Consider the following 19,972-nt stretch of genomic DNA (forward strand, 5'->3'; position numbering starts at 1 on the left):
AGCTTTCTTGGAGCCCCCTTCAGATACTGGAAGGCCACAAGAAGGTCACCTGGGAGCCTTCTCCTCTCCAGACACGGCTTGACACTTCCCATTGGCCTGGGAAGCCATCTCCCAGGAAGAAATGCCCTTACAAAGCAAGTATTTCACATGTAAAGCACTAGAACAGCAAGTTATGACTGGGTGGGCATACTATTACCTACCTAACTGAAGAGTTCAGCAGGCAGTATTCTCTGCACAAGTGCTTGCAAAGATCAGGAGCTACAAGCTGCCTCCCCTGCACAAGGCCAGCACGTTTCAAACCTGGCCTGCCTGGCCTTCAGCAGGAAGGCATGAACAGCTGATGTGTTTTTCCATATGGGCAGCCCAGGTGAGCCAGCACTCCTGAGCCATCAGAACTACTTAACTCTTCTTTCCTGATATTGTTATGGTAGCAGCCAGCTTCTTACATCAAGAGAATCAGGAGACCTGGACTCCCAAATGCAATCCTGCAGAGCTTTCTAGCTCATGAGTGGCCATGACCAGCCAGCCAGCGGCAAAGCTCTCAGGCCTTCCAGTGCATGCTGTGTTCACAGGTGTATGGGGAAAGGAGGCAGAGGTCTGGGATGCTTGGGGAAATGGCAAAGCACAGAGGATGCTTGTTTACCCCTTTGTGAAGCTGCCACCTGACAGGAGACATTGGGCACATCACAGTAAGCACCAGTCCAGCCAGATGGACAGATACAGCGAGTCTGGGCTCCCTTCTGGTCACATGTGCCTTTGTTCTTGCAAGGAGACTTGCTGCATAGATCCATAAGAGTCTGGAGAGAAACAAAAACACATCATGATGTAAGGCAAGGGCAGCAGGAAACAGGACTTGGAGCACAAGCTCAAGAAGCAAAGCAAGAAGGCCCTGCAAAACTGGTTCCATGTGGCACTGGGAAAAAGGGACAGGACTTCCCAAGTCTAAGCCTGGTGCTTCCCAAGCAGCCTCAGGGCCTCACATGCCCAGGGAAGTGCAGATGTGCAAACTCCAGGTGGCAGCATCATTTCAAGAGTAAGCTGCTGCTCACACCTTGCTGCACAGAAGGATCTGGGGCTCAGACTAAGCTTCCAGTTCTAGGAGGAGGCTTCCAGCTCCCAACAGGTGACTTTTTTTTCCCCTCCCAAACTCTCTCTCCCATCTTCACTGCTCTGTGAGGATGCCAGGTATGTTCCACGTTTTGACCTTTGCTTTTCTTTGCTTTGGAATCAGCTCCCCACATCTGCACTTGGCCCCATTTGCTCTGCTGTGGTCTCCCTGAGCTTCAACTGAAACCTCACAACTCTCAGGGACAGAGGATGGGTCAAAGCACACTGTTTGTCCTGATTCCTTGCACGAAGTGTTTCCAAACAATGAGACTGAAACACAGTAAAGCATCAGATGAAAGTGAAGACCCAAAATAACTCTGTCTGACCTAACCTAAACCAGACACTAACCATCATTTCCTTTCTGAGCGCTTCGCCTTCAAAGCAGTGCAGCCATTTGATGGACTTCAAGGCGACCCGGGGGAAGGATGAGGTTTTTACAGAGAGTAGCTCTGAGTTTTGGCTGCAAACTGGAATTTCACTTGCAGAAAGCTCTGCTTTTCAGATGCAAACTGTCTCCTCACAAAGATTAAAGCAGAGAGAGCTGTGCTTTCACAGGCAGGCTAAAGGAAACCTGGAATGAAGTTTTATCGCATGTAGCTGAGCGTGAAGAAGAAAGGCACCAAGCCTCCTGCTTCTGCATTTGTAATGAGTGGCTGAGGGTTTGACATGCAAATTCTCTAACTTATGAATCATTGCCCTCATTTTGTCCTGCTTGTTTAGCTTTGCTAATTAGGTCAAGCCAGCTCACCACTAAACCAAGAACTGCAGAGGGGCTGCAATCTCTGAATCTCCCCAGTACAGCTTTGAATAGCACTGAGAAATGGAGAAAGTTCTGAGTCCTCCTCTGGAAATGAGTAATGCATTACATGAGCTGCTCTGAACAGCAGGCAGCCCCCCTGAGAATCCACAACCTTCAACCCGGGGACAGGCACATTGATCCTTTTCTCCGGTGAAAACAAAGCAAACACAACAGCAGAGGAACCACCGAGCCTCTCAGTGCTTCACCACCACTCTCCGTGCTAATTCTCCCAACGAGGTCTCAGTGGTGTGCCCAGAATGCATAATGAGGGGAGCAGGGGGGGCTGCCTCTTTGCATCACTTCATTACTTCGCATTCACTTCCTCCATTAGCGATACCTAGAAGCAGACCTGGCAAATTAACGTCTAGCAACAGGCTCTGCAAGAGCACCTCCCCCCACCACCGACGGGCTGCTTCTGACACCCACAGCTCTCCAAAGACGCCGAAGCCAGCTGCAGGACTCCTGCAGGACGTTTTCCAGCAGTTTAACCAATTCACAGATTCCTGTTGTTGCAAGGGCAGCACTCAGGCTGCTGCAGGAGGCAGCTCATGCAGTGCTTGCTGTTCCAAAGCTAAAAATAGTCTCAAATCCTTCTTCTTGTTTTGATAAGCATATTATAATAAGAAAAACTCCAGCAGGACAAATTAATTCAGCATTCTTTCCACTGCAATATGCCAAGTTTAAAGTTTGTAAGGTGATCATTCCCCTGTGCCCAGCGCTGGGGCGGCCACAACTCCGGTGCTGTGTTCAGTTCTGAGCCCCTCACTACAGGAAGGACAGTGAGGGGCTGGAGCAAGTCCAGAGAAGGGCAACAAGGCTCCTGAAGGGCCTGGAGCCCTTGGGCTATGAGGAGGGGCTGAGGGAGTTCAGGCTGGAGAAGAGGAGGCTGAGGGCAGACCACATCACTCTCTATGACTCCCTGAAGGGAGGCTGGAGTGAGGAGGGGGCAGCCTCTGCTCCTTGGTGGCAAGGGGCAGGACCAGAGGAAATGGTTCTGAGCTGCCCCAGGGGAGGCTCAGGCTGGATATTAGGAAATACTTCACTGAAGGGTTTATCAGACATTGGGATGGTCTGCCCAGGGCAGTGCTGGAGTCACCATCCCTGGGGGTGTTCAAGCCCCCTTTGGACTGGTGCTCAGGGACACGGTTTGGTGCTGAGCCTGCAGTGCAGTGCTGAGTGAAAGGTTGGAGTGGATGAGCTTGGAGGTCTCTTCTAACCAGATACATTCTGTGAAATAGTCAGCTGTTTACAGTCTGGGTTTGCAGCTTCTGTGCTCAGCTGTGCAAAACTGGACTTGAGTCTGCAAGCAAGGCCACAGCTTTTGATCCAGGATGTGCCCAGGACAAGCACATCAGTTACTGCTTTGGCTTCTTATGGAAAAAGGAACCCCAAAACCCTCTACAATCAACATGGAGTAAGTAAAATTAAACCAATTAAATCAGGTCCTGCTCATCAGAATAGTATTCTGCATTTCATTGTGTATGTGCTTGGCCCTTTTCCTAGTGCAAGACTCTGCCTTCAGTCAGGACAATTTCATGCCTCAGATGGAATGCAGCCATTTTCCAGGCTAGCAGCTGTTTTTCATTTAAAAAGAAAACCAGTCTAGAAAGTTCCAGTGCCACCTGTCCTCACAGCCAAGCATTTTCCTCCTCCTTGCAAGCAGATTTGATTTCCAGAGTTCTGAGCAGGGCACCTGAGCTGGCAGACAGGCACTGCATTTATCTGTCCTAGGGCTACCAGGCCAGCCACCTCTTGTCAGAGGAGCAAGAGCTCTGCCACATTTGGTACCTCCCATCTAACCTAGACATTGCTGGTGATGGAGAGTTGAAACCACAGTGCCCTGGTGCAAAATGGGCAAGAAAACATCACCCACCTGGCAGTTCTTCCCAGTGTAACCCAGGGGACAGACACAGCGGTACGTGCCCAGGCTGTCCACGCAGGAGCCTTTGTTCAGGCACGGCCGGGAGTCACACTCATTAATTTCTGTCAGGCAGAAGGGGCCAGTAAACCCCACTGGACACTGGCAGGTGAAGGAATTGATCCCATCCACACAAGTACCTCCATTGAAACAGGAGCTGCAAGAGAGTGAGAACAAAGGTAAGCTGAGACAAACTGCAAATTAGCTCACAGCCAAAGGAGCCTGCAAACACTGCTGGAATGAGAGAGAGACCCAGATTACAGCACCTCCTGGCCACTGCTGAGAGCCTGCTGAAGAAGCATAGGGCAGGTAACAGCAGCTCAAGAGGATGCAAAGATCTCAAAGTGAGGCTGGACAGGGCTCTGGGCAGCCTGAGCTAGTGGAGGATGCCCCTGCTGACTGCAGAGGGGGTTTGACTGGATGACTTTCAGAGGTGCCTTCCAACCCAGACCATTCTGTGATTCCACCTCACTGCCTTCTACCTCAGCAGGCAAAGAAAGCAAGGCAGGGTTCAGAGGAGTCATTAGGGATGGAAGTAGCTTATTTCAATCAATCTTCCCAGCTCCAATGTGACCACAAACAGCCCTGCACCGGGTAGGCATGTGGCTGGCTCACCCTGATACATTTGCTACAAATTTGATTATAAATTGCAATTGTATTGCAAATGATGAGAAACAAAGCCCTTTGCCTGGTTTGGGGTTTTTTGAAGCTTCAAAGCAGTCCCAGGGATCTTTTCTCAAGGAAAAAGTTTGTCTAAGATGCAAAACACAGGCAGGCTCTTCATTGAAATGATGTGAAAGTATTGGTACTGCTAAATGCCTTCCTCCCCTTCTCATGAGAACTCTACCTCCTTCACTTGTAAAACTGCTCATACATGCCCTGGCAGAATTCAGATCAAAGGAACTATCCCCCCCCAATCTTCTGATCGTAAGAAATTCTGCCAGCTTAGGTGTCCCCATGGAGCAGTGACTGGGAAAGTCAGGAGAAGTTTTGCCTTATGCAAAGCGGGCTCCTTTTTCTTTCCAGAGAAGTCCCTGCCAGGAAACTCCTGCCCCTCTGAAAGTAACCCCAGATCAGACTGGAGATAAGCAGCTTGTACACAAAACAAACTCATGCTTGTCATCTGTCTTGTGCACTGTCAAAGGGTACTTCCACTGAGGAGCCACTGACTCACCTCCCCCAGCTTCCAGGGCCGGCTTTAAGCATCTACATTCGGACCGTGCCCAGAGGTGGCAACATTAACCTATTTATCAGGGATGCTCCTCTGCCTTGTGGGTTGAATTCTGCTTCACAGGGAGCAGAAGCTGCTGTGTGCATTGGTGGTAAAACAAGGCAGAGGAGCCAGAAGAGCTGCCAGTCTCAGGGGTGCTTCTCTGCAGCTGGGTACTGGTCTCCAGAAGATGCCAGCACTCTCTCACAGGCAGCTTCTCACACAGGAGAAGGACTTGAACTGAATCCCAATTAGCCAACCACCACAGAGCCCTTGAGTAGAGCTCAGTACATCTGGGTTGAGGTGTGACTGGTTTGGCTTGGCAGAGCCTTGAAAATTGCTACATCCCTCATTCATACCTGCAGGACTGGTTCCTGTCCTGACTGATAAGGAAAACAAAACCAGGATGAACCTCAAGGAAGAAGCAGGCACTCTGCTAAGACAGCCAGCAGCCTGCACTTGGTTCAGCAACTGTTGTGCAAATCCAACACACCCTCCTCAGTGACACCAGCCTGCTCTTAAGCTAAAGAGGGTAAAATGCTTCCTCCCCCACAACAGCAATTAAAGAAAAAGGCAGGAGAGGTCTTTTCTTTGTGTGCAGAGGATGCATGAGGATCGTGAGCACCTGGCACCTCAGCTCTTTCTGCTAACTACACCACAAGAGACTATTTATTTACTTTTCTTTTAACCATCTCAAGCTTTAGGAGAAATTGTTTCCCTCTGAGGGAATCTGAACTTAACTCACCTCAATCCTAACAAAGCTTAAGACAAACATGGCAGCAGATGATGGATACACAGAGTTAACTCTCAAAGAGCTTTCAGAACTATCAAGTGAACCATTTATACAACTGCCAGCTGCTGAGCATCTTAACTCAGCCCCACACCTCCCCCTTAGGGGGACCTCAGGTTTTATCTCAGTGGCTGCTACACCACATACATCTGTGAGCATTAAAGATCTCTGATGGTTAAACCTTCCCAGTACAGAATTTGTGGATTTAGTATTCCTCCTGCTTGCTTCTTCATCTTATTTGCTGTTCCTGACTCAACTCAGGGCTAAGTGATTTTTGCTTTCTGCCTAGGAGTTGGCCACCACTTCCATTTCTGCAGCTTTGGTGTTTCTCAGCACAGGAACTGTTTATAATCAATCAATCAATCAATCAATCAATCATTTCTCCACTTCTATGTGGTAATCATCTTATAAAGACTTCATTTCTTTACATTTCAATAAGCTACCATCTGCTACTGTCTTAGCATTTGCTAATACTGCTGTGCTCCTGCCACAGTGGAACCAAGCTTCTGTTAGAGGTTTAGGACTAATACTATTGGAACTAAAAGGTCCAGGGGGGGTGGGTGTTTCTGGGGTTACAGGTATGTGTATGTTTGTTACCTTTCATATTTAGTGAAATTTTGTGCTTAATCTGCTTTTGTAAACATCTTTGTCACTTAACTTCCAAATTCAAGCGTGGTTCTGTGCTCTAAAGGGGCAAATGCACATTCTGTCTGATGTAAAACCACAACAGCTTCTAACAGCTCATGCCAACTGAGAATCAGCTCTGCCAGGCAACTCTTGCAGCTGGCATCCTGCACCAGGTAAGCAAGGTCCCCCTGGGTGAATCACCAGCATGGCTCAGTGACAAAAGGCAGGAAGAGAGATCCTCATCATGAAAACTGCTTCTGAGCAGGACTGACTTCAAGCCACAAGAACATCTCACAGAATCACAGCAACATCAAGGGTGGAACAGAGCCTCAGCACCACCAGCTCCAGCCCAGAGCCCTGCTCTGCAAGGGTCACCCCTAAACCACAGCCCCAAGCACCACAGCCAAACCACCTTCAAACACCTCCAGGCTTGGGCACTCCACCACCTCCCTGGGCAGCACATTCCAGTCCCTGACCACTCTTGCCAGCACAAAATTCTTCCTCCTGTCCAGTCTGAACCTCCCCAGTGGCAGCTTGAGGCCATTCCCTCTGTTCTGTCACTAATGACCTGTGAGGAGAGACCAGCAGCAGCCTCTCCACAAGGTCCTTTCAGGGAGCTGCAGACAGCAGTGAGGTCTCCCTCAGCCTCCTCTGTTCCACACTAACCATCCCCAGCTCCCTCAGTCTCTCCCCATCAGATTTATCCTCCAGGCCCTTCCCAGCTTCCTTGCCCTGCTCTGCCCTGGCTCCAGCATACTGTGTGGCTCCCTGGTGCAGCAGCAGCAGAGTGGAGCTCTCTCACCTCTCAGTGCACTCATCGATGTTGTTCTCACAGTTGGTCCCCTCAAAGCCAGGCTGGCACTTGCAGGTGTAGCTGTTGACGTAGTGGGTGCAGGTGCCCCCATTCCTGCAGGGCTCACTCAGGCACTCATTGGTATCTGTCTGACATTTGTCCCCATGAAATCCAGGCAGGCAGATGCATGAGAAGGAGTTTATCCCATCCACACAGGAGGCTCCGTTCTGGCAGGGATCTAGGACAGAAGCGTTACAGCAAGGGTTAAGGAGGGGAACAGCTGGAGGCCAGGGCTACAGGAGCTGGGAAGGAAAGAACCAACACCCAGCCCAGAGTCAGTGACAGGTTCTTCTGAGCTGCTTTATGGAACAGATTACTGCAAAGCATCACTAAAGCACGATTAACCAGGGAACTGCTGAGGATTGGAAGAGCCCGTTCAGATCACCCAGTCCAACTGCTCACCCACAGCTCCCAGTCCCGCCACTGCTGCTGAGCCTCTGCCACTAAACCACATCCCTCAGCAGCACATCTGCGTGGATTTTAAACCCCTCCAGGGACGGGGACTCCACCATCTCCCTGGGCAGCCAGGGCCAGTGCCTGAGAGCCCTTTCTAAGAAGAAATTTCTCCTAAAATCCAACCTGAACCTCTTCCAGCATAGCTTGAGGCCTTTCCCTCTTGTCCTGTCACTTGTTGCATTAACAATGAACTGGCAAGAAGATGTGAAGCAAAACCAAGCTTTGGGGCCTAAAACTTTCTCTGCTGGGGTTTGTCCAATCAAAATCATCAAAACCAGACCCAAAGGTTCTTGGTTTGAAATTCAGACTACTCCTTCTGACAAATGCCTCCTGACACAGACAATACAAAAGGCACAGCAACTGTTTTCTCCCTCCTGATCACATCTTACACCTAAGAGAACTTGGCCTGCTCTCTTTTCCAGCCACTGCTCAACACCTGAGAGAGCTTGGGTGCTTAGTTTGAAGTACAAAAGCAGTGCAGCCAAATCAAATGTGTGTGTGAGTACTCATATGAGCACTTGGGAATTCCTGAGCACATTCTTCCTACTAGGAAAGGATGACTGGGGAAAGGCTGGCAGCTCAGCTCAGCAATTGCATGCACCACCCTGAATTCTCCTCACCTATGCTTTTCTCCATACTTTCTTTATCCCTACCATGCTCTTGCTACTTGTGCATGACCATTTTTCAGTCAGAGCCACTTCCTATTGCTGTATACTTCCACAAGTACCAATCTGCCTGAAAGATCTCTGCCATGCAGCAGCTTCTTCCTGCTTTGCTCCTTCCACTGTTGGACTTAAGGCCCACAATCCTCTGATGGAAACTGCCTCTGAAGCCAGATTCCTTTTCTACTCTGCTTTCCCTGGACCAGAAGCCTGAGTGCATGAAGGCAGGGAGGGCAAGTGGGAGGGCAGGGGGAAAGGAGAGACAGAAAGAAGGATGAATAAAAGGTTACAGAGCAGGGCTGTGGCTTTTTGTCATCTTAAAGTACTACTAAAACACAAACTTGGAAATCAAAAGACTCCAGCAGGGCCCTGCAGCTCACCACCAGTACAAGATGGTTCTGCTCCTTGGTGACTGATGAAAACAGCTGTGAAAGGTAATGGAAGCTCATCTGTTGACTGAGAAATAAGCTCAGATGACAAAAATGTGTGCTATAAGAGACACACCTGCATGCACTTAAAGGTCAAGTGACTGCTGCAGAGCAACAGCACATTCCAAGCAGGACCCCAGCAGCTCTGCAGCGCTGTGGCAGCCAGCCAGTTATGACTGAAGCCAAAAGCTGGGCATTCATTTTCTATGCCACACATTTGCTGACAGAAACAGGAGAGCAGAGTATCAACTCTCTAATAGGTTCTTGTCCTCGGAGGGGTTGTTTGCTTCGCAGATTAAAGGCACTTGGCTCCCACCGTGGAAGGCTTTTGTTATGCTAAAATGAAATCAGCTGTAGCAGTGATCTGAAATTCTTCTTCACCCTGATGGGTGTGCTGCCTAACAGAATCAATCACAGAATGCCAGGGGTTGGAAGGCACCTCCAGAGATCATCGAGTCCAACCCTCCCTGCAAAGCAGGCTCCCCTAGGGGAGGTCACACAGGAATATGTCCAGGCTGGGTTTGAAGATCTCTATTTCAGACAAAGCACTGCTGTAAAGCACATTTTTAATAGCTACCAGGATCAATCCACTTTGTAAAAGCCCCCAGATATAAAAAAGGTTCCTCCCAACACACCCCAAGCTCCAATGTCAGGAAATGAAATTACTTCTCTCCTTAAACTCATCTGATCATGCTCAATGAAAAGCTGTATGGCTCCAGTTCACCAGGCAGACATCAGGGGTTGAGTCTCACAGTTCCCAGAACACTTAGCAATAGAGAGAGATTTTCCCAGTTGCTCAAGACAGAAACATGAGCACTTAAAAATGGGTTTTAATCCAAATATCCATGTACAAACTACCAGGGCAAGCAACAATCCTGTTGGCTTCCACCAGCAACGCTCTGGGTCAGTGCACCCTAACACGTTTTGTGCTGTACCTGTTTGCTCAGACAAAGGCAATCAAAGGCTCAGGCTGAGCCAGGAGCTCTTTCAGTAACTTTTTAACACAGACTTGTTTGGATCCTTCTCTACAGCACTCCCACATGTCTTGTCTTTTTTTCAATGCATAGCAGAACTCTCTGAATTCATACCCAAAGCCTCCAAGTCTCTGGCCTGTTGTGAAGCTGCTCTAACTAACACACAGAGAGGTTGGTTGCCTGTCTTTATTGTAGGAGCTGGTAAAGTAAAAGCCAACAACATTGTGAACTCCTCCAAGGTTGGCTAAAGCACTTCTCAAATACTAACAGATGAGCTTTTGAACACTGATTTCATCTGGTGGGGATACAGATACTTGCCAAGCAAGACAAAGGAGTTGCTATGTATTTGGTTTCCCTCGTCAACAGCAGTGTCCGGGGCAAGAAGTGAAGGTCTGCTTTCTGGTCATCTGAGCAGTTCAGCACTCACCCCTGCAAGGCCTATCCTCCTGCAACTGATACCTATTCCAGAGCAGAGAGCCTTCCTGCTGCTGAATTTGCTTTCAAGTCTGAATTAACTGGAACAGCAGCAGCAGCAGGACCCACTCTTTCCAGAGTGTTAATGTCAGGCAGAGACGATTCAGGGAAGGCTGCCATACCCCACATTCCCACACCTCAGTCCAGCCCTGCAGTGTTGCTTTAACTTGGGGGTATTAAAATTTCAGGCAAATGTAGTTCTTCATTTCACAGTGTTCCTTATTTATGTAAACTCTTGAGGACCTTCTCAAGATAAGAATCTGGGAACAACTCCTGCTGTCAGAATGCTGCAGTCCATTTCTAGCAGCTGAATTGGACGGATTTCGACTGCCTCCAACAGAATCACAGAACCACAGAACAGGAGAGCTTGGAAGGGACCTCCAGAGCTCACCCAGTCCAACCCTCTGCCAGAGCAGCACCACCCAGGGCAGGCTGCACAGGAATGCATCCAGGGGGGGTTGGAAAGGCTCCCCAGAAGGAGACTCCACAGCCCCCCTGGGCAGCCTGCTCCAGGGCTCTGGCACCCTCACACCAAAGAAGTTTCTCCTCATGGTGAGCTGAAACCTTCTCTGCTCAAGTCTTACTTGCTCATGCAAGTCTTACAAAGCTTGGGGCTTTTATTCTGTCTTTTTGGTACAGGATTATAAGAGAACTTTCTGTGTCTGTCACACAGCAGTGATCAACAGCACAGCAAAATGATTCCCAGGGAAAGCTGGGAAGCACAGAACAACCTGCTGGGACTCACTTGAGAGGCAGTCATCAATGTTAGTGTCACAGTCTCCTCCAGTGAAGCCTGGCTGACATTCACACAGGTAACTGCCTTGAATATTATGGCACAGAGCATGATTTTTGCAGGGCTTGGAGAGGCATTCATCAATATCCACAGTGCATCTCTCCCCTGAAACACAGAGAGTCCAGAATTAAGGCTTCTGATAAGGCAATGGCGAAAAGGCTCAGTGCCAGTGCAGCTCAGCATGGCAAGGACAGCATGGTGCCCATCCACATTACCTTCCCAGCCTGGGGCACACAGGCAGGTGTAGCCTTCTGAGTCAGGAGATTCTTGGCAAATTCCTGAGTTCTCACAAGGATCTGGGGAGCAAGGAGCGACCACTACCTGGCAGTTCACACCTGAGGAGCAGAAGGGGAAAAAGCCAGGGTGCTGAGAGTGTGGTGCTGCTTGGGAGCATGAACACAGAGACTGGAACTTGCATGGGCATCCCACACACCACTGCCCTCATTGCCATATTTGAAAACATCTCAGCAGACAGAAAAGGAGATCAGAGCCCTCTTCACAGGCTCAGGGAGCACAGACAGCAGCTGTGGTAATTCTGTGTTTAATGCCCCCTCAATTCCCAGGGCATTTATACATCCAGCTTGCTCACAAAGAAAACTAAGCTGGGCTGCCACCAGGACATTTCTTCCTGACTCCAAAGGTGGCTTAGATATGGCCTCAGGAAGTATTCTGCTACTGCATCACATCTACATCAACTGACTGCAGCTGCACTTCATACAACCATGGCATTCCCCATCTTGAGTCCCAGCTCCAAGAAGTTTCATGAAAAGCTTACAATGGCACTAAGGGTGCAACAAAGTGGAAAAAACCAAAGAAGAAAGAAAACTTCTCTCTGAATTGTTACCTTTGAATCCTTTCCTACAGGTACATCTGTATCCATTCAGCAGATCCTCACAGCTTCCTCCGTTCTGGCACGGGTTGGACTTACATTCGTTCCTCTCTGCTGAACAGTAATCTCCTATCCAGCCTGGGTCACAGACACACTTGTACCTGGGAATCACACAAGCACAGGTTAACCAGGCTGGAAAAGACCTCAGAGGTCATCAAGTCCAACCTCTCACCCAACACCATCCAATCAACTCAACCATGGCACCAAGTGCCTCAGCCAGGCTCTTTTCAAACACTTCCAGCAATGGTGACTCCAGCCCCTCCCTGGGCAGCACATCCCCAGGGCCAATCTCTCTTGCTGGGAGGAATTTCTTCCTCAGATCCAGCCCAAACCTCCCCTGGCACAGCTTGAGACTGTGTCCTCTTGTTCTGGTGCTGGGTGCCTGGGAGAAAAGACCAACCCCCACCTGGCTACAACCTCCCTGCAGGTAGGTGTAGAGAGTAATAAGGTCACCCCTGAGCCTCCTCCTCTCCAGGCTAAGCAACCCCAGCTCCCTCAGCCTCTCCTCCCAGGGCTGTGCTCCAGACCCCTCCCCAGCTCTGTTGCCCTTCTCTGGACACGCTCCAGCAAGTCAACCTCCTTCCTAACCTGAGGAGCCCAGAACTGGACACAGGACTCAAGGTGTGGCCTCAGCAGTGCTGAGCACAGGGCAGAATGACCTCCCTGCTCCTGCTGGCCACACTGTTCCTGATGCAGGCCAGGATGCCCTTGGCCTCTTGGCCACCTGGGCACACTGCTGGCTCAAAATGCAACCACAGCTGTGATTTTAGAGCATTCTGCAACAATTCCTCTCCCTGTTTCTCCTGCAGAGAAGTTCTGGAGTGAAAAGCTACCTCTCTCTTTAGAAGAGTCCCAAGCTGCATTTAGGTTGCCTACCCCAGCTGCCCAGTTTGGAAGATACTGCACATAAACCCTCCCTTAAAACCACACTTCCCTCTGTTACAGTTTGTGACAAAGAGCTCAGTCACCCAGCAATATGCTTCTGCTTTGATGAGGCCATCTCAACACATTGGAACAAAGACAGAAGGGGGGGGGGGGGGAAGAAAAGATTAAAAAAGTGGAGGGGAACAATAGGCTCCAAAGATAACTAGACTGATTTGGTAGAGAGCAGTGGTTACAAATGAAAACAGCTGGCTGGGAGCAGGAGCAATCTTCTCTATCTGGTTTCACAATCTGAAGCAGAGCAGCACTCCACCCACATGAGATGGAACCAAGGGCCTGGAGAATTGCCCTGGACTGAGGCCACACAGCCTGACCTCCCTCCCTGGCACACAAACCAGGCTGATCTTACCTGGCCCAGAGCGTACCTGAGTGTGGAAGTGAATGCAGGCTGCAGCTGCTGGGCAAGAAGGATCAAAGCATTTGCTCTCCAAGCTGGCCTGGAGGCTGACCTGGCCGTGAAGCAGCCTTCCTGCCAGCCCCAGGGAGCGTGCTGAATCCTGCCCTGCACAGCTACCCCCAGTGCTAAATCACTTCCTTGCCCAAGTGCTGACACCCCTGCCCAGGATGCAGCAGCACTCTGGGACTCAGCACTGCTGCATGGGCTTCTGGGAAGTGTCACAAACACAAGCCCTGCTTAGCCAAACCTCTCCAGGACACAGGGCCCCACAGGGATCTGGAAGGAACACTCCCAGACTTACCACTACCAAACCCAGGTCTGATTCAGGGCTCCTGAGATCAACTTTTGCTCTTCCTTGATGGGAAGAATTCAGAAGCAACTCGATAACCAGAATGAGCCTTCCCCTCTTTTCTCTCAGGCATGCAACAATGTGACTGCAGCTGAGCACATCTCAGCCCTGGACAAACTGTTCCAAGTCAAATATTGCTCTATCCCCTAGTGTAAAAACTTATCTTCCTGTTCCTCAGCAGAGTATTTGGGTAGCAAGAGCAGCCCCAGCCAACAGTGACAGTCTCCATGCTTTGGACTTTGATGGGATTTCCAGCTGCTGCTCCATGAGGATTCATTTTGGAACCACTTCTTTATTTCAAATGTATTCACTCTGCTCCCATGAATTGCCAGACCCTCCCTGTAGATGGTGGCAGCACACCCCGAGGCACATGCTCATGCAAAGGCAGCAAAGAATACAATGCAGGACAGAAAAACCTCTGTTGAGACAGCAGCTGGTGACTAAAAGGCTACACCTCACTGGGGTTATGTCATGGGCAGCAGATGAGCCTGGATCCTCATCTGAGAAATTAAGAGTACACTCATGTGGCAGTGTTAGGCCAATGCCTGGGAAATGTTCCACAGCCTGAGTGGAAAAGTGGTAGAATGTCAATAAATTACCACTGGATGTAAGAGGGAAACTCATGCTGAGGTCCCAATAATCTTGGTCTGGTGACTGACATAAAGGTAGTTGTATAAACTAACTCTCTCTTAGGCTTCTTCACTCTAGCAGACACCAGCTGCTGGCTTTGGCTTGGCTGCTGCTGGCCTTGGCTGTGTTTCTTTCTTGTGGCTAAGTACTAACAGCCACTCTCTGCTCTTCTGCTCTTTCCCTTTCCCTTGTCTGGCAGGGGAGAGGGGAAGCTGTTGGCAAATGGCAAACCCATGTGAGTGTTGTGTATTTTGTACAGCTCCATTGCATTTCCTATCTCCAGACTGTAGCCTGCTTGCAAACAGAGCTGCATTTGCTTCCCCCCTGCGCTGGGCTGGCAGTTTCATTCTGGGGGTGGTCTCAGCCCATCACAAATCAGACTCCTCAAGTCAAGATGCAAGGAAAAGCAGCATAGAAGACCCCAAGTATCACGGTGTCACAGTATCACTAAGGTTGGGTGGGTGGGATGTGACAGTAAATCCTTACCCAGTGGCAATGTGTGTGCAGTTGCCATGCACACAGGGGTTGCTGAGGCAGCCATCTGCCTGTGCCTGGCAGTGAGGGTGATGGTAACCTTCAGGGCACACACACCGGAAGCCGTTGACTTCATTGATGCAGGTTCCTCCGTTGTGGCAGGGGCTGGACGTGCACTCATCGATGTCCACGTTGCACCGTGGGCCTGCAGGAAAGCCCAGAGTTCATTAAGCAGTGCTTCCTCCAAGAACATTTGCTCTGCACAAGCATGAGAACGCAGGCTCGAGCCTCAGCTCAGCAAAGCCAGCGCAGCGGGACAGAGCTTGCACGCCTCTGTGCTTCAGCTGAAGGCAGGAGAAGCGTCTGGGGAAGATGCAGCACTCCTCTGTGTCTGGAAAGCAGCAGCTACACTCAGCAGCTCTTCACAAACCACTCCACAACCTCAACAGGAGTCCACTGAAAACCACTGGTTAATATCCATTAAGAAGGCAAACCCCAAAAGTCACTCAGCTGCATCATGCTTGGGACAAACCTCTGGAGCTGCACGTGTCGCAGCCCTGCTCTTCTGCTGTGGCAGAACCTACCCTTGGAACGCCCAACACTGCCACACTGTCTGCAGCAAACACAGCTCTTGGGCTTTACTGCCAAAGGGGCTCTACAAAGCACCGCTTCCTGCTCCTGCCTGCCTCTGGTGACCACTGCAAGGTCCTTCAAGGAGGAGTGACCGTAAGACCTGGGGAGGCTGGAAAGCTAAACAAAGCGAATGCTGCAGTGAGTCCAAAGCTTTGACACAGAAGGAAAGAACAAAGAAATGAAGCCTCGTGCAAGGCAGCTCTTTAAACACTGGAATATGCCAGCTCATCACACTGCTGAATTACTCTAACACCTGAACAGCAGGGAGTCCAGCGGGAGAACTGATGTGGCAAACCAGCAGCAAAGGCTGAAAGGCCAGAGCGATCAGGATCATGCCTCCTCCTTTTTGGAGGTGTAAACAGCACCACCACGCCCGAGCCACAGGAACTGAGGAGCATCAGAAGTCCAGAAAGATGTCAAGAGGAGAGCACAAGACACGTGAAACCTCTTGGTGCTATTTCTGATGCATTTCAGAGCAATTCTAATTGGAATCACTCAGTAACAGACAGCAACGAAGGGGATGAGGGATCCCTGAGGAGCAGTGCCAACGGCCTTGCAACAGTCATTGCATGAATGTATTACCCTGCACGGCACAAGGCTGTTAAGTCCATAATAAACAGTGCTGAGATGTGCTTCAGTCATCAGAAACAGTCCTGATGTAAACCTATGGCTCCAAATGTGGACTCAAAAGTGCCTAAAAAGCTGCTTTTCCCAGCCTTACTTTTCCTGCATTAGATAAGTCTTTATCATTTAAAAAGGAGATAGAACAGACCACAGCATGAAAGAAGTACTGAAAAAAGGAGGCTCACAGGATGTTAGGGGGTGGAAGGGACCTCTGAAGATCATCCAGTCCAACCCCCCTGCCAGAGCAGGAGCAGAGAACCCAGCACAGGTCACACAGGAACACAGCCAAACAGGGCTGGGAAGGCTCCAGAGAAGGAAACTTTGGGCAGCCTGTTCCAGTGCTCTGGGACCCTCACAGTCAAGAAGTTCCTCCTCACGTTGAGGTGGAACCTCCTGTGCTGGAGTTTCTATCCATTGCCCCTTGTGCTATCACAGAGCACAACTGAGCAGAGCCTGTCCCCTCCCAGGTTGTTCAGTCAGAGACCTCAGAGCGGAGAGCAGCTCATTAGAACCCTGAGTTAATGCTCTGCTTTCACAGATGGAGAAACACCACTGGGCAAAGCCCAAGGTGCTGCCTAATCAAACACCTCTCTATATTGGCCCCAATCTCTCCTGTCCCTGAAAAGAAGCTGTAAATAACAACCAGAAGTCAGATGGGTTCTATTTGTTACACACCCAAGAAGCATGGCCTGGACATCATGACCTGACAAGGATGGCATTTCACAGCAGAGAGGAGGCCATTCTGCTGCCTGGTAGGACATGCTGTCACCTCACACGCTGAGGTTCAGAGATCAGAAGGGTTTATGAGATGCTACCTGAATCCCTTGCAGTCAGTGTGCAAAGAGCAGCTTTCTCAGCCACCTGCATCACCATCCCCAGGAGAAGCCAAAGCTGCTGGGCTGCTGCCTCTACCTGTGAATCCGGGCTTGCAGGCACAGTTGTAGCGGTTGATGCCGTCGATGCAGTCCCCGTGGATGCAGGGGTTGCTTGCACAGTCATCAAAGTTATTTTCACAGTTTACTCCTGGGGAAAAAGCAGGACGAGAGGAATAAGGAAGCTAAATCAAAGAAGACTGCAAAACCATTTCCCAGAAATAGGCAGGTCAAGAATCCCACCTGCCTGGGGATTCCACACGTGTCAGAGCACCCTAAGCAGGTGGTGGGGAAGCAGCACTGGGACACCAAGGAATGTTACCTGGGTGCTGCCTGAGCACGCCCCTGGGCTTGTATCAAATGCTTAGACAAAAGAAGGCATGACTTTGAACACCATGTCTGGTCTTTTGTCTGCATGGTCGCATTCTGGGAGTGAGGAGCAGGCAAGTTCCTCCCAGCCCCGTTGCTGTACCGGTGAGGGTTAGGCAATCCACACAGACCCAGCAAATTCAGCCAGGAAGAGCAGCGTGAAAATGACACCCTCAGCCCACAAGCCTAGCTCTGTATGCAGATTTAGCACACAGAAGCAACAACGAAAGGCTTTTGGACTCCAGGCCTTCCACCTGTGCTTTCTGTACCTGAAGTGCCCAGCAGGCAGTTGCACTGGTAGCCATTCACCAGATCAATGCAGCGCCCTTGGTGGAGGCAAGGATTGCTGTGGCACTCATCGATCTGCTCGCTGCAGATGGCACCCATGTAGCCAGGGTTGCATATGCACGTGTAGGAATCAATCCCATCCTGACAGTCCCCGTGGTGGCAAGGATCAGGGTCGCAGTTGTTGATGTTCTCCTCACATAGAGGGCCAGTAAAACCTAAGGAGGAAGGAAGAGGAGTCATTAAGCAGTCACCTGGCAGGGTGCTGCAGTGAACAGAATGCCAATACAGAAGGAACCACATTAAGCATCAGGCAAGTGGCAGACAGCACCGAGGGGGGCTGGGCATCTCCACTGCTGGCCGGTTTCCAGCCCCAAAGACAAGACTCTTGCACTGCTCACAGCACTGCAGAACCACACTTCACATGGAGCACCCTGGCATTGGAAGTGGTTATCTTCAGTACATTCAGAAGGGCAGCAATGAGAGGAAGCATGCAAACCTCCAGGAGAGGTATTTACTCACACTTGCTGTAAACCAGCTGAAGGCAGTCTCCTATCATGATTTCCTCTACACCATACCAGGGGTGGGTGGGTGACTTTTTTAGTATGAGAAATTACTGCAGAGATGCTGCAGAAACCTTCCCAAGGGATCTCCCTTGGCTCATGCCAAGCTTCTGCAGCTCTGCTTATTAAGAATTGTTTTGCCCCTCTCACCGGGAAACCTTTCAGTAACTCCAAGCAAGCACCAACTGCAAATCTATGCAAGACTGCATGCAGGCAACCTCTTCAGTTAGGGCAAGGAAACAAGCAGCTCTTGGGCCTGTTCCATTCTGCTTCAGCTGGGAAACAACCTGAGCAGCAGAGGAGGACAGAATCTCAACAGGCTAAACCAGTGGCTCAGGAAGCTAAGAGCTGCAAACAGCTGCTTCAAGAGCCCTGCTGTCCTTGGTGGAGCAGGGCTGCATGAACCATGAACAAATGGCTTCCAGGGGGGAGGCCCTGCAGCAACAGCTCACGCTGCCTCCCAGCAGCTGAAGATGAGGGAGGCAGAACTTCACACTTCAGGCATCAAATGGAGAAGGCTGATACAAACCAAGCTGCAGGGAACTTCAACAGCTGAAGAGTGATTCTCACCTGAGCGTTACAAGTGGACAAGAGGCTCCCCATTTTTCATAGAGGGCTGTGGTTATGTCTCTGGTCACACATACCAGGTGACGGCTAACATCCCCAAGCTCTGCAAACGGGTGCATGGATGAGAGGGTGTGGAAGGAGGTGGGGAGAGGGAAGGGAAGCTAGTTAGAGAGATGGATATAAAAAGATGTTAGGGAAGGAAGAAAACCAAACCGATAAGGGGATGAAAAGTACAGGGGGGAGGGAAGGGGGGAAGGAAAAACAGAGGGCAGAGGCAAAGAAAACAGGAAAAACCTCAGGTAACTCAAGAAAAGAAAAGCCATGATCTACCACTGGGAAGGACAAGTGGAATAATGCCAGAAGGGGAAGAAAAGACAAAAAGCAAGCAGTGAATAGAGCTATCTGCACAGCATTTGGCCAAACATTTTGCAGTTTTCAATCACTTGGGCAGCTGGTGGTCACCGCTCAGGGAACACACACTGCTCACAGCGGGGGATCAGCAGAGTGCAAACACACTCAAGTGTCATTTATTCTCCAGTAACTGACCTGTCCCAGGGATGAACTCCACAGTTCAGCCTCATAAAGGGCTGTCAATATTAAATATAACACTTGGCTGACATTCATTCCAAGAATTGTCATCTTGCCTCCTGTTGCAGCTCCACTGAAGCACTGAAAGGTCAGATCTGTTCTGACCTCCCCACTGCACATACTTCACTGGGATACCACTTCCCTCCTTGCAGACCAGAATTAAACTAGCAGAAGAGGCACCTGAGTGCAGAACATTAGAATCCCTCAGACACTATGGAAGTAAGGCCTAGCACAGAGTTCCACTCACATTTTTCAAGTACCAACCGAGGATTAGCAAAGAGTTTCCGCTTCAGTAACATCCATTCGGTGGCTTTCCGTCTGTCCCTTGCAAATGCTCCCTCCACCACAGGCCCCTATGGAAGCAGCAGTCTGCACTCCTCATCTCTGAAACCCAGGGCTTCTGTACTGAGGTGGTGCCAGCAGTCTGGTGCCCAGAATCAGAAGGTGCTTTTCAAGGCACAGCTCTCCACATTGTCCCCCACTACGTGACCCAAAGCCCTCCCCTCAGCCTGCCAAGCTCTGTGCTCCTGGTGAATGAAAGCAAGCAGACCACACATCAGCATGAGAACGACTTCCCAAGACAGCTTCCAGGTTTGGAGAAGATCTGAGCTTCTTCTTGCAAGTGTCAGCTCATTTTCCCATTCTCTCACAGGCAGTAATAACCAGAAGGAGAATTCTGACAGGAATGGTTCCTCTCCT

General features: G+C 50.1%; 1 protein-coding gene across 3 annotated transcripts in view; it reads right to left on the reverse strand.

The window, feature by feature from the left end:
- The window catches only part of NOTCH2 (notch receptor 2), a 95,546-nt gene that overhangs the window by 23,878 nt on the left and 51,696 nt on the right, over positions 1-19,972 (reverse strand). For 2 of the 3 annotated variants that reach the window (XM_068164506.1, XM_068164507.1), the window contains exons 11-19: positions 17,540-17,773; positions 16,942-17,052; positions 14,785-14,977; positions 11,936-12,081; positions 11,307-11,426; positions 11,044-11,196; positions 7,254-7,482; positions 3,780-3,981; positions 644-797 (exon numbers count right to left, since the gene is read on the reverse strand). In XM_068164506.1, coding sequence (XP_068020607.1) covers positions 644-797; positions 3,780-3,981; positions 7,254-7,482; positions 11,044-11,196; positions 11,307-11,426; positions 11,936-12,081; positions 14,785-14,977; positions 16,942-17,052; positions 17,540-17,773 — 1,542 coding nt within the window. Of the gene's footprint in view, positions 1-643; positions 798-3,779; positions 3,982-7,253; positions 7,483-11,043; positions 11,197-11,306; positions 11,427-11,935; positions 12,082-14,784; positions 14,978-16,941; positions 17,053-17,539; positions 17,774-18,688; positions 18,847-19,972 lie in introns of those variants that run through there. The other variant, XR_010990605.1, reaches the window with a different exon arrangement.

This window comes from Melanerpes formicivorus, unplaced genomic scaffold (assembly GCF_026170545.1).
Source record: "Melanerpes formicivorus ecotype bairdi unplaced genomic scaffold, bMelFor1.0.p_v2 SCAF_81, whole genome shotgun sequence".
Taxonomy (NCBI): Eukaryota; Metazoa; Chordata; class Aves; order Piciformes; family Picidae; genus Melanerpes; species Melanerpes formicivorus.